The sequence below is a fragment of the Vipera berus genome (genome assembly GCF_964194415.1).
Source record: "Vipera berus genome assembly, chromosome: 4".
In the NCBI taxonomy this organism is placed as follows: Eukaryota; Metazoa; Chordata; class Lepidosauria; order Squamata; family Viperidae; genus Vipera; species Vipera berus.
In genome coordinates, this window is record NC_138206.1 from 121,149,599 (window position 1) to 121,163,672 (window position 14,074).

The window sequence follows — 14,074 nt, forward strand, 5'->3', positions numbered from 1 at the left end:
CCATCCATCCATCCATCCATCCATCCATCCACCTATCCTCTCTCTTTCCTCTCTCTCTCTCTCTCTCTCTCTCTCTCTCTCTCTCTCTCTCTCTCTCTCTCTCTCTCTCTCTCTCTCTCTCTCTCTCTCTCTCTCTCTCTCTCTCTCTCTCTCTCTTTCTCTCTTCATAGTCAGGCTGGCTCCTTCTGTGGCCAGTGAGGGTCACCAGAGAGACAGGTGTGTGTGTGTGTGTCAGGTTTGCCCCTCGGTTGAAAGAACTGCTGGCATGTATCTCAGGGGGCATCCCCCACAAACCCTTTATCCATGGGAAGGGTATAGCCATTGCATACATTTCCAAAGTGCCCTGATCCCAAGAACCATCATTCACACATGGTATTAAGCCTGATGCATGGATCACAACGCAACCCACAACTAAGCCACTGTCAGAAAGCAGGAAATCATCTACATGCAAATCACATAACTCCAAGAAAATGAGTCAAACCACATTTGCATAATATGGTCAATAAATTAAACATGTAGGAAATTCTCTCTCTCTTCCCCCCACCCCTTCTCTCTCTCTCTCTCTCTCTAAAAAGGGATGTAGGAAAAACAATTCTTCTTCCTTCATTTCTCATCATGCACATGCATTGAACAAAACCCAGATGTCCAGATGGGCATTGCATTTAATTTTTGCCTCCACTTCCCCAAGTCTGGCTGTTTCTGGTTCTCCTCTATTGCTAAATGTAACCAGCTATTTAAACTCAGGATGGTTGTCCTGGCTACCATACCTATTTGCAGGTAAACGAACAGGTGTGGTTAAGTAGAGCAGGTGGAGATTTTGCTCTGAGCAGAGCAAGTTAACAACTAAGATAAATCAGGTAGATGTCCGTGACCATTCAGTCTGATTTTGAGTCCCCTCCTTCTGTCTGATATCCTAACACTGGTGTCTCCAGTATTGGTGTCAGAATGGACAAGATAGGGGATAAGCACTGAATGGCAAACTCTTGCTGTATTCAGTACCAGCTTCTACATAGACCAGGGTCTTCAAACGTGCCTGGCTGAGGAATTCTGGGAGTTGAAGTCCACAAGTCATAAAAGGGCCAAGTTTGAAGACTCCTGTCTTAAATCTAACAAACAAAATGGAGGCTGGCTGAGGAATTCTGGGAACTGAAGTCCACAAGTCATAAAAGGGCCACGTTTGAAGACCCCTGACATAGATGTTCAAAAAAGGTCTGGTCCACCACAGTGCTTCATCTACCACCCTGTAGATGTTGCTCCTTCCTTGCAGGTGTCTCTGACTTCCATCATTTTGTCCCATTCAAGTCCCTGGCCTGAGATGCAGAAGGTTTTAACCTTGGGGGGAAAAAAGACAGCATCTAGGCCTGTCAACTGATTGAATTTCATTTCTCTTGGAAAGGCTGAGGATGTCTCAAAACCCTATGAAATCTACATTTTTAAAAAAATGTCTACGGAGATGGTCAGTTGTCCAGGTCATGGTTCTCCCAAAGGTGCTTTTTTTTCAAAAGGCAACTGGACTTTCTTGTTTTGCCTGAAGACATTTTGCTCCTCATCAGGAAACGTTTTAGTTATGCACATTGGGATGAACACCCTTTGAATGGTGCGGGAGTATGAACGGATTTCCACCAAAAGAGTAAAATAAAATTGCAGACTACAGGATTCAGGTGGCCCCCGAGGTCACAGATAAACCTCCAAGTAGCCTCAACAATTCTCAGAGGGAATACTAACCACCAGAAGACTGCAAAGAATATAAATCCTTCTGTTCTCCACCATTCAGTCAAAACTGAAGAAGCTTCTTGGATAAGAAGAGAAACATCTTCAAACAAAAGAAGAAAGTCCAGCTGCCTTGGGGGGGGGTGGGGGGAAAGAACGTGTAGTACATTTTTTTAATGTTCTTTTTTTTAGTAAGGCCGGGAAGCTGTCATAATTTACTGAGGGCTTCACCCCCCCCTCCCCCATCTGTAAGACTGTAGGTGAACTTGGGTTTTTATTAGGATTAGGAAGAAGTTTTCTTCTGATGTCTGGATTCAAGAAAGTCTTTGAAAATTTTGCTATCACTGCATCCATAAAACAAACAAAAAAAAAACACCTCAGCTTTGATAGGACTCAAAAGATTTAAAACACGGAATTCCTGCTGCGGTGCACTACCCTATGAAGTTTGGACTATGGACAATTAAAAACATTCCCTTTTATTTTGTCCAAGGTCAAATTGGGAAAATCACCTTGCCTTTCCTAAGCCAATACTAAGTAAATAAGAAATTTGGATTTCCGATATCTCCTGAACAATTACTTTGTTATAAACATTGATGAGGAAGAATATTGTCTGAAACGAATCTGCTTTGTCCTATAGCTTCCTCTGGTTGCAGATAATATTGTGATGAATTAAATTCATTTTGGAGTTAACGAACTCCAGGACTATAACATAAATGTTAAGATGACTTTGCTAATTCTCTCAATTAGCTGTTTTAGTGGAAGGGATATTGTCTCCAAAGGGTTTCAGCTGTATAAACTGTTGCAGAGACTCTGGAAACAGTACTTAATTACTTCCACACACTACAATTGCGGCAATTAAAGACTGCTGAACAAAGCGCAATCAAGCCCAGAAACCCCCTTTGCTTTTCCCCTCTTAGTCCAAGCCTGTGAAATGATGGATAAAAACGGAAAAAGGAGAATTCACCCACCTCGGAGTGTTTGCGCCAAATATCTATATTCTTCCGTTGAGCTTTCGAGAAATGGTCCCAAGCTTTTTGTCGGGTGGAAGCGTTGAAAACGGCCACAATCTGCTCAACTTTGGTGAACAAGGAAGTCAAACAAGACAAGCAATTTATGTTGCGGTTCTCTGAAGGAAAGCCAAGTAAAGACACAAGGAGTCTAAGGATGACATCACTGCTGGAATGACCTCATCCCAGACTTCCAAACCAGTGGTGGGATTCAAATATGGGAACAACTGGTTCTCTGTGTGGATGCCGCTTCCGGAAGTCCATTAGCTACCGGTTCTGCCGAAGTGGTGTGAACGGGCTGAATCCCACCACTGTTCCAAACGTGTGTCTTTTCTGTACTTACATTTCAGATCTGTTGGAGGTGTCCTCCTTCAAGTCTCTTCTCACAACTTTAGTCTACACCCTGATAGCTCACAGAGTCGCATGCAATTAATCGCTTCTGCAGTTGTTACAGTTTCGACTTGTATGCTTTCAATCAGAACAGAGCAGGAAGGGACCTTGGAGGTCTTCTAGTCCGACCCCTTGCTCAAACAGGAGACCCTATATACCATCTCAGACCAGTGGCTGTCCAGTCTCTTCTTAAAAACCTCCAGTGATGGAGCAGCCACAGCTTCTGGAGGGAAGCTGTTAATTGTTCTCACTTTTAGGAAGTTTCTCCTTAGTTCCAGGTTGCTTCTCTCCATCCGTTGCTTCATGTTTTGCCTTCAGGTGCTTTGGAGAATAGGTTGAGCCCCCCCCCCTCACCTTTGTGGCAGCTCCTCAAATACTGGAATGCTGCTATCATGACCCCCCAGTCCTTCTTTTCTCTAGACTAGCCAAGCCCAAACCTTCAACCTTTCTTCATTTGTTTTCGTCTCCAGGCCTTTAATCATCTTACTTACTCTTCTTTGCACTTTTTCCCCAAAGTCTCAACATCTTTTTTGTAATGTGGTGACCAAAACTGGATGCGGTATTCCAGGTGTGGCCTGACTAAGGCTTTATAAAGCAGTACTGATTTCCCGTGATTTTGATTCTATGCCGCACATGGCTGGCTCATTTTTAAGTCATCATCTACTAGGACTCCAAGATCCCTCTCACAGTTTACTGTTCTTGAACCAGGGTTCACCTCATCTGTACTTGTCCCTTTGATTCTCTTCAATCTCCCTTGTGGACAAATGTCTTCCGTGAAACATTTTAAGCCTGCTTATCCCTCTTTGCACCGTACAACTACTCCTCGGCTTACAACAACTTGTTTAGTGGCCATTCAAAGTCACAACGGCATTGAAAAAAGTGACTTAGGGCCGTTTTTCACACTTATGACTGTTGCAGCCTCCCCATGGTCAGGTGATCAAAATTCAGCTACTTGGCAACTGACTCACATTTATGACAGTCGCAGTGTGTCCCCTTTTGCAGCCTTCTGACAAGCCAAGTCAGCGGGGGAAGCCAGACTCACAACGATCGTGTGACTAATTTAACAGCTGCCGTGATTCACTTAAGAACTGTGTCATAAAATGGGGTAAAACTCACTTAACAAATGTCTCACTTAACAACAGAAATTTGGGGCTCAATGGAAATTTGAAATTTGAAAACTGCAGATCTACAGTACTTAAATGTTTTTTTAGACCCACCAAAATTTGCATATGTGTCTTGCTAATTTACACAAGAAACATGGGAGATATCAGAAGCCAAAAAGGCATCTACATTTTAAATCATATTCTTTTCTTCTGTTCTTTTATCCTAATGTTCCCCTCCCTCTCCTTCTTCTCTTTTTTCTTTTAGACATTACATTTGCAAGTCGAAGGATAACATTTGAGTCTGCCAAGCAACTGCAAGTGAAATGTCACTCAGACCTTATAAGTAGCTAAAATAAAAATATTGCAAATCCAGTTCTGAAGTTCCACAGCTGACGGATTCACTATAGCAGGAAACGGTGACAGTTAATTCAGAAAACATGTGTATTTCATTTTGGCAAAGGGATCCTCATATCTGCAAATCTAAGAGAAACTCTTCTCTGGAAAGTGAAGTTTTCCCCGCTTTACACCAATAAGACTCTGGTTTGCGTTATTGCTGGGGAAAGAAATGTTTACCTTCCCCACTCTTTTTAAATATGATCCGATAAGCCTTTATGATCATCTCTGTCACCATCTTGATTTAAGAAGGTTATTCTGGATTTAACTGAGTGCCTTTTGCTTGAAGTAGGGATTGTGCAATTTGAATTTTACAAATTGAATCTTACAAACTGTTTTGTAAGTGTTACAGACTTGAACTATGCCTTGTGCAATTTGAATTTTACAAACCAAGCATGCAATTTGAATTTTGCAAACCGTGCACTGCTCCCAAAGTTGGTTCTTAATGCTGACCACTGACTTCTGATTTCCCAGAGTTTAACTTTTTTCCTTTGGAAATGCTGCCTAGAACAATCGCTCCTTGTGGGACTCTAAACTTTGTGCTTCGGTTTAAGTTTAAAGCCTGCTCAGATTTAAAACGGGCCCTTCAGCTATGTTTCTAAAATCTCATCTTTTTTCCTGCTGACTCCACCGCCTTATTGTATCAAAAGGGATATGCTGTTACTAAGGAATTAAACATGACAATTCTCTACTATAGGAAATCCTACCAGCACCAGCCCTGTAAAATAAGTCTGGATGACAATTTCTACTTTATAAGAATGGAATTGGTTCTGCTCAGCATGAAGGTATGTATAACTGCAACAAAGATACACCTTCTGGATTTCTTTAATACTGAGTAGAACCAATTCCATCCTTATAAAAGATGGAAATTGTCATCCAGACTGGTTTTATAGGGCTGGGGTGTGTGTGTGTGTGTGTGTGTGTGTGTATAAAAACAATGGCTTTCAGTCTAGTACCCCCAAGCTCTATGCAAAGTTTAATTGAATATTTTTATTTTAAATTTAGCTTTTAATTTAATTGATTGAACTTGCACGCCACCCAGCTCTCAACCATCAAACAAAGAAATTACAATAAAATCAATTTTTAAAATAAAGGTAGATGATGGCTGTGAAAGTTGGACCATAAGAAAGGCTGAGCGGCAAAGAATTGAGGCCTTTGAACTATGGTGCTGGAGAAGACTCCTGCAAGTCCCTTGGACTGCAAGGCGATCAAACCGGTCAGTCCTAGAGAAGATCAACCCTGACTGCTTTTAGAAGGCCAGATCCAGAAGTGGAAACTCAGATACTTTGGCCACCTAATGAGAAGGAAGGACTCACTGGAGAAGAGCCTAATGCTGGGAAAGGTTGAGGGCAAGAGAAGAAGAAGGGGACGACAGAGAAGGAGGTGGCTGGATGGAGTCACTGAAGCAGTAGGCGTGAGTTTAAATGGACTCCAGAAGATGGTAGAGGACAGGAAGGCCTGGAGGAACGTTGTCCATGGAGTCGCGATGGGTTGGACACGACTTCGCAACTAACAACAACAGACGATGGCAAGCATGCTGAAGAAGGTATTTTACTTTCTGCTCCTCTTCTTCCTGTTTACATGAAGAGACCAAGCAGAACAGCATTCGAAGATGCTGGATGGAAAGGGAATAGACACCTTAAGGGGGAGAGCAAAATCTCTGAAAGCGGGACAAGACACAACAGATGGAAACTAATCTTAGTACCGCTCTATAAAGCCCTAGTAAGACCACACCTGGAATACTGCAGCCAATTTTGGTCACCGTATCACAAAAAAGATGTTGAGTGTTTGGAAAAAGTTCAGAGAACAGCAACTAAGATGATCCAAGGCCTGGAGGCTAAAACATACAAAGAACGGCTGCGGGACTAGTCTAAAGAAAAGAAGAAATAGGGGAGACATGATAGCAGTCTTCCAGTATCTCAGGGGCTGCCCCAAAGAAGAGGGAGTCAAGCTATACTCCAAAGCACCAGAAGGCAGGACAAGAAACAATGGTTGGAAACTAACCAGTTAGAGAAGCAACCTGGAATCAAGGAGAAACTTCCTGACAGCGAGGACAATTAACCAGTGGAACAGCTTGCCTTCAGAAATCATGGGTGTTCCATCACTGGAGGGTGTTAAGAAGAGACTGGACAATCACTTGTCTGAAATGGCATAGGTTCTCCTGCTTCAGCTGGGGGCTGGACTAGAAGACCTCCAAGGTCCCTTCCAGCTCTATTCTATTCTAATCAAGGCGAGAACTAAGGAGGACTTTCCTGACAGTGAGGACAATTAACCAGTGGAACGGATTTCCTCCAGAAGTTGCAGATGCTCCATCACTGGAGGTTTTTAAGAAGAGATTGGACAACCATTTGTCTGAAATGGCACAGGGTTTCCTGCCTGAGCAGGGGGCTGGACTAGAAGACCTCCAAGGTCCCTTCCAACTCTGTCATTCTGTTATCTGCCCGCCCACCCCTCTCAATACCCCAATATGAACTTTCTGTGACAAATACCTGGGCCGAGTGTCACGTTACAGCTTGTCCTAGGTACGGTGAATCCAACTGCTAAATGATATGGCAATCTGCATATACTTATGATTCAGGTTTTGTATTTCATAACCTTATTAAATTAATTGGAATAAGTATAGGAGACTATGAAAGGGTTATCACTAAGGAATCTGTTTTATTAACAATGTAATTTAGATTCTAATCATTCTTCTGTTGCACCTATTACAAGGGCGAAGAGCACTGAACTTAATCAACAGCCTGGGTGTAATTAATTAATGGCAGAAGGCTCCAGCAGAACAATTTCTGGAAGATGCAATGAAAAGGTGCACTGCTATTTTAAGGGGGTGTATATCAAAACTCGGAAGCTCTTGAACTTTGAAATATCTGACTATGAAAACAACTTCTATTCAATTCTCACTGCAAGTCTTCCTGATTGAGTTTGCTTGTTGGAAGCCAGCAGGTGCCAACTCAGATAAACAATCAAGCAGTAAACAACAGCCAAGTCAAGGAACTGCCAAGAAGAAAAGAACACACACACACCCCAACGCTGATTAGGTGAACCACAGAGATCAAACCCTACTCCCTTCTAGCATTGATGACATTGCCTAGTTAGGCAATGAAATGTCTTTGTGTTATATATGTAAACAATCCCTTGATATGATGTATATATGTTAACTGTTCAATCAAAGCGGCAGCAGCAAGCGTATAGACTAAACGCAGCCTGACAGGAAAACACGCGGGAACTTTGACAGCTGTCAAAGTTCCCCGCACCGCGCAGGCGCCACCACTGACAGCTCGCGGCTGTCAAACGCCGGACTACGAAGAAGCCTGAGCTGTCAAAGCGTCCACCGTACAGCGCAGGCGCAACCACTGACAGCTCGCGGCTGTCAAAACACTAAGACACGCGGAAGCCGGAGCTGTCAACAAAAGACGACGCGGATTGGTCCCTGCCTGACAGGGCGCCAAAATGGACACCGCTGATTGGTCCTCGCTACCAGCTGCCGGCTATAAAAGCCGGACAAGTTATTCTTTGTTTGCCTTGCTCTTAAATAAATCTGTTGTTATTAGCCTGTCGTCCCGAGTGGTCCTTCGGCTACTTCACTGGCGACGAGGATGGGATCGCTCCGGAGCTGAAGTCACGGCCGAGGAAGGGAGTTCCCGGCAAGAGCTGTCACGGAAGTTTTAACTTCCATCGGAGCAACCCAGGACCGGACGACATGGCAAACTTCGGCCGTGTGAGGGAGTTTGATACACGCCATCCCGAGAGATGGCAATCACACCTCGGCCAAGTCGAGGGATTCCTCCTCGTCAGTAAGATCACTGACGACCGAGCAAAGGCCGCCGCTCTGCTGTACATCAGCGGGCCCCCGGTGTACGATGCAGCCGTCGGGTTGTTCAGCCCAGTGCCCATCACTGAAGTCTCATACGCGGACTTGGTGGACCAGCTGAGCAAATACTACATGCCGGCTCGATCAGAACTATACTGGCGGGTGCAATTCGCGCAAAAGAAACAACGGCAGGACGAGCCCGCCAACGAATTCATCGCCGGGGTCAGACATGCCGCAAGGAACTGCTGCTTCCCCGACCTGGAAGATCGCATCAGAGACCAGGTGGTGATCGGTCTGAGGGACGAGAAGCTACAAAAAAAACTGACGTCCAAACCCGACATGAACCTGGCCGAGCTGACCAGGGAGATCATGGCATACGAACACAGCCACAAGAAGAAGCTGACCAACACGACCCCAGAGACCCCCGCGACAGTCTACCAGGAAAGCGCAGCCTTCAGCGACAGCGGAGAGTCGGTAGATTTCACCGACGGAGAAGCCCTACAACGCCGAATGGAGCACAGACAGCCAAGAAGGGGAAAGACGTCGGACCGCCGGGGGTCCAGGAACCCTCCACCGCCACCACCGCGTTACGAGCAACGAGCCGCCTGTGCCAGCTGCGGAGGCAATCATGCCCGAGGAAGTTGCCGTTTTAGGAACGCGAAATGCCACAATTGCGGGAAGACTGGCCACATCAAGCCGGTGTGCCGCAGCAAAGGCCGGGACAACATCAATGAGGTGGAGGCAAAACCCCCAGGTAGGCCAGCCGCCCAGGCCAGCAGAGAACCCCACCCAGGGCCCCTGGTAGAGACTGTGGACAGGGTAAACAGCATAAGCTCCAAGGTTAAGATCTGGGTCAGAATTCAGGGGGTGCCCTGCCACATGGAAGTAGATTCCGGGTCGGCAGTTTCCTTAATTTCTCTAACAACCTATCAGGAGATCTGTCAGAAGGGCCGAGGACAAATTTCCCTGAAACGAACTCAGGTACACCTAGCGGACTTCCAGAAAACCCCCATTCCGGTGGAAGGAAAAGCCAAGGTCGTAGTGCAGTACAAGGGGTTCAAGGGTCCCCTGGAGGTTTTAGTTACGCCAGGGAACCGCACCAATTTGATAGGACTAAACTGGTTCAGTCCACTAGGTATCGCTTTAACAGGGGTTAACACCATCCTAACACCCAGCCTAGAAGCCGTTTGCGATAAGTTCGCCGACGTTTTCGATGGCACTTTAGGGAAATACACGGGTCCCCCCATCTCCTTACAGTTAAACCCTGCAATCCAACCAGTTAAGATAAGAGCCAGGAGGGTACCTTTTGCCCTTAAAGAAAAAATCGAAAACGAACTTGATCGCCTCGTAGGACTAGGGGTGCTTGAGCCAACAGAAGGGGGAACCTGGGAGACCCCAATCGTCACCCCAATCAAACCTAATGGGGAGGTGAGACTGTGCGCTGATTATAAGGCGACAGTCAACTTAGCCCTCAGCCCCCATGCCTACCCAGTGCCAGCGGTAAGGGACGTATTTGCTTCCATCCGCTCTGGCACCCTTTTCGCCAAGCTCGATCTCTCACAGGCGTACTTACAGCTACCTGTCACTGAGGACACTGCGGAGGCCCAGACAATTGTTACCCACCGCGGCGCCTTTAAGGTAAAGAGGCTCCAATTTGGCATATCGGCGGCCCCGGGTATATTTCAGGGTATCATGGAGAAGACCCTGAAAGGAATACCCGGGGTCTGCCCCTACTTTGACGATGTTCTCATCGCCGGAGAAAACGAAGCGAACTTAGCTGACAGGCTGTCAGCTGTGCTAAGCCGGCTCAGAGAAGCCGGCCTCAAACTTAAGCGGGAAAAGTGCTCTATTGGAGTCACCTCCACTGAATTCCTAGGGTACAAAATAGATAGCCAGGGCATTCACCCCACCTCAGAAAAACTACAGGCTATTCAAACCGCACCCAGTCCTAGGAATAAGCAAGAGCTGCAATCCTTTTTAGGATTGTTAAATTTTTACCATGCCTTCATCCCCCATAAGGCCACTATTGCGGAGCCTCTGCATAGACTCCTAGACAAGGGTACAACTTGGTCCTGGACCAAAGAACATGAGAATAGCTTCCATTCATTAAAAAAGATTATCTGTCACAGTTCAACTATCACCCTTTTCAGGGAGGACACCCCAATATGCATCGCTTGCGATGCCTCTCCCTATGGAATCGGGGCTGTTTTAAGTCACATATTCAAGGACGGCACACAAAGACCCATAGCCTTCTATTCACGCACTCTAACCAAAGCTGAAAGAAACTACGCCCAAATCGACAGGGAAGCCCTAGCAATAGTAGCAGGGGTCAAAAAATTTCATGATTACCTATATGGAAGACCATTCACTATAATTACAGATCACAAACCCCTGCTAGGCATATTCACGTGGAACAAAACTACTCCACAAATTCTCTCCCCGAGAATGCTAAGATGGTCAACCTTCTTAGCAGCCTATTCCTATCAACTAATACATAAACCAGGTAAAGAATTGGGTCATGCTGACTGCCTCAGCAGACTGCCCATACAAACCAGGGACCCAGACCCAGCCCCAGCCAGCCAGATTTTAGCAATCTCCCAACTTCCAGAATGCCCCCTGACTGCAAACATCATAGCTACTAACTCTGCCAAAGATAAAATACTTGCCAGAATCCACAAATGGGCCACAACAGGATGGCCAGCTCAAAATCCACAACCTCAATTCCAACCCTATTATAACAGAAAAAATGAGATCTCAACACATAGAGGATGCCTGCTGTGGGGAAATAGGGTCATCATACCAGAAAGAAACATAGACCAAACATTACAAATCTTACACGAAGGACACCCTGGAATTGTAAAAATGAAGGCGATGGCTAGAAGTTATGTGTGGTGGCCAGGCATAGATAAACAAATAGAAAAGTACGTGGGTGGGTGTTATACCTGTCAAGGGACCAGGAATGAACCACCCCAGGCTCCAATCCATAAATGGGAAACAACAAGGAACCCTTGGTCACGTATACATATAGATTTTGCGGGACCCATCCAAGGCCAAAGTTTCTTAATTGTAGTAGACAGCCACTCAAAATGGCTGGAAGTCACTCCCCTTAGAAAAACAACGTCCCAAGCCACTATACAAGCTTTACGAAAAATATTCGCTACGCACGGCCTACCTGACACCATAGTTTCTGACAACGGACCTCAATTCACCTCTCGTGAATTTCAGATCTTCGCTACGAAGAATTGTATTAGGTTGGTCACGTCGGCGCCGTTCCACCCATCGTCAAACGGGATGGCTGAAATTATGGTACGATCCACAAAAGAAGCATTAAAAAAATTCGTTAAAGGAAACTGGCAGAGGCGCATCAGCCAGTTCCTCTTAGCACAACACACAACACCTTGTTCCACGACCGGCAAATCACCAGCCGAATTAAGATGGGGGAGAAGACTAATAACACGTCTGGACAGACTGCACCCTGACACGTATCCAGAAGAAGAACCGCACCCCCACCCCGCCCGCACACTCAACCCAGGTCAATTAATTTGGGCGCGATCATACACAGATAAAAACAAGTGGGTCCAAGGGACAGTAATAAAACAAACGGGGCCCATCTCATACCTTATAGCTACGCAAGCACACGGCAACATACGCCGCCATATTGATCAGCTCAGACCCAGACAACCACCACACACTTCTGGGCAACCAACCAATGCCAGCATACAGCTCCCACCGGAAATGCTGCCTATTCCAAACCAGGAAGAAGAACACCAAAACGAAGACCCGGAACCTGAGCACCCTCCACCCCTTCGCCGCTCAACCAGGAATCGGAGACCACCCACCTACCTAAAAGACTATCAGTGGGCAGGTTCAAACATCCAAGACGGCAGAAACGCACCAGGGGAGGGGTAAGGGGTGTGTTATATATGTAAACAATCCCTTGATATGATGTATATATGTTAACTGTTCAATCAAAGCGGCAGCAGCAAGCGTATAGACTAAACGCAGCCTGACAGGAAAACACGCGGGAACTTTGACAGCTGTCAAAGTTCCCCGCACCGCGCAGGCGCCACCACTGACAGCTCGCGGCTGTCAAACGCCGGACTACGAAGAAGCCTGAGCTGTCAAAGCGTCCACCGTACAGCGCAGGCGCAACCACTGACAGCTCGCGGCTGTCAAAACACTAAGACACGCGGAAGCCGGAGCTGTCAACAAAAGACGACGCGGATTGGTCCCTGCCTGACAGGGCGCCAAAATGGACACCGCTGATTGGTCCTCGCTACCAGCTGCCGGCTATAAAAGCCGGACAAGTTATTCTTTGTTTGCCTTGCTCTTAAATAAATCTGTTGTTATTAGCCTGTCGTCCCGAGTGGTCCTTCGGCTACTTCAGTCTTCAAAAAAACAACCAAGCTCAGAAAGCATCAAGGATCCCACAGTCCTCCTCCTCCTCCCCCTCCTCCTCCTCCCTTCTAGCATTGATGATGTTACCTAGTTAGGCAATGAAATGTCTTCAAAAAAAACCCCAAGCTCAGAGAGCACCAAGGATCCCACAGTCCTCCTCCTCCTCCTCCTCCCTTCTAGCATTGATGATGTTATCTAGTTAGGTAATGAAATGTCTTCAAAAAAACAACCAAGCTCAGAGAGCATCAAGGATCCCACAGTCCTCCTCCTCCTCCTTCTCTTCCTTCCTCCTTCCTTCTCCTCATGTCTCTGCAAACCCACTCCTTTCTACCATTGTTGGTGCTACCTAGTTAAGTCATGAAACATCTCCAAGAAAACGATCCAGCTCAGAGAGCACTAAGAACCCCACTGTACTCCTCCTCCACCATCACCTCCTCCTCCTCCTCCTCTTCTGCTCTATAAACCCCTAGCATTGAAGATGTTCCCTAGTTGGGTCATGGAACATCTGCAAGAAAACAACCAAGCTCAGAGAGCATCAAAGATCCCACAGTTTCCCACCTCCTCCTCCTCCTCTCCTCCTCCTCCTCCTCTTCCTCCTCTCTACAAGCACTGATGATGTTCCCTAGTTGGGTCATGAAAATCTGCAAGAAAACAACCAAGCTCAGAGAACACGAAGGACTCCACAATTCAACCTTGAGCTTCATATGATCTCCCATATTGTAACTGAGCCCAATGGTCTTCGGAATCATCCAGATGATGATTTGGAAGACTGTCGTTGGGGAGCAGATGTTCTTTAGCCACTCACCCTCTTTGCTCCTGTCTCAGTTGTCATTCATCTCCACGAAGGAGCACCTCTAGCTCAATACTTTGTCATACACCACCCAGACAATTCTATCTAGAAAAACTAGCGGTGTATCTTTGCTCTCAGGAAGTCCACTGGGAGTAGGAGTGTTCTCATGCAACCAATGTGTAGCCCCCTTTTCTATCAAGGTTTTCAAAGCCTCACCCAATTTGCATTCAAGCTTTGGATCCATAACTATAAACACAATAGACAATACAAAACCCCATTGCCTAACGAAGAAGGGACATCCTGAGAACATCCTTTCGTGTCTTCTTCTTTGCTGGATTAGATCTTCATGCTCCTTTTCACGGTAATCCTCTCTTTGGGATCTAAGAGTTGTTAGAACAGTTGGGCAGGGAAGAAACTTAGACAGATAGTCCTTGAGTTAACAACAGTTCATTTTTAGTGACCCTTCAAAGTT

At 46.0% G+C, this 14,074-nt stretch overlaps 1 protein-coding gene across 1 annotated transcript in view; it reads right to left on the bottom strand.

The window, feature by feature from the left end:
• Nucleotides 1–14,074, bottom strand: part of ENOX1 (ecto-NOX disulfide-thiol exchanger 1) — a 289,641-nt gene that overhangs the window by 69,118 nt on the left and 206,449 nt on the right. The window contains exon 9 of the mRNA XM_081328001.1: nt 2,679–2,785. Within this exon, the coding sequence (XP_081184127.1) occupies nt 2,679–2,785 (107 nt within the window). The remainder of the gene's footprint in view (nt 1–2,678; nt 2,786–14,074) is intronic.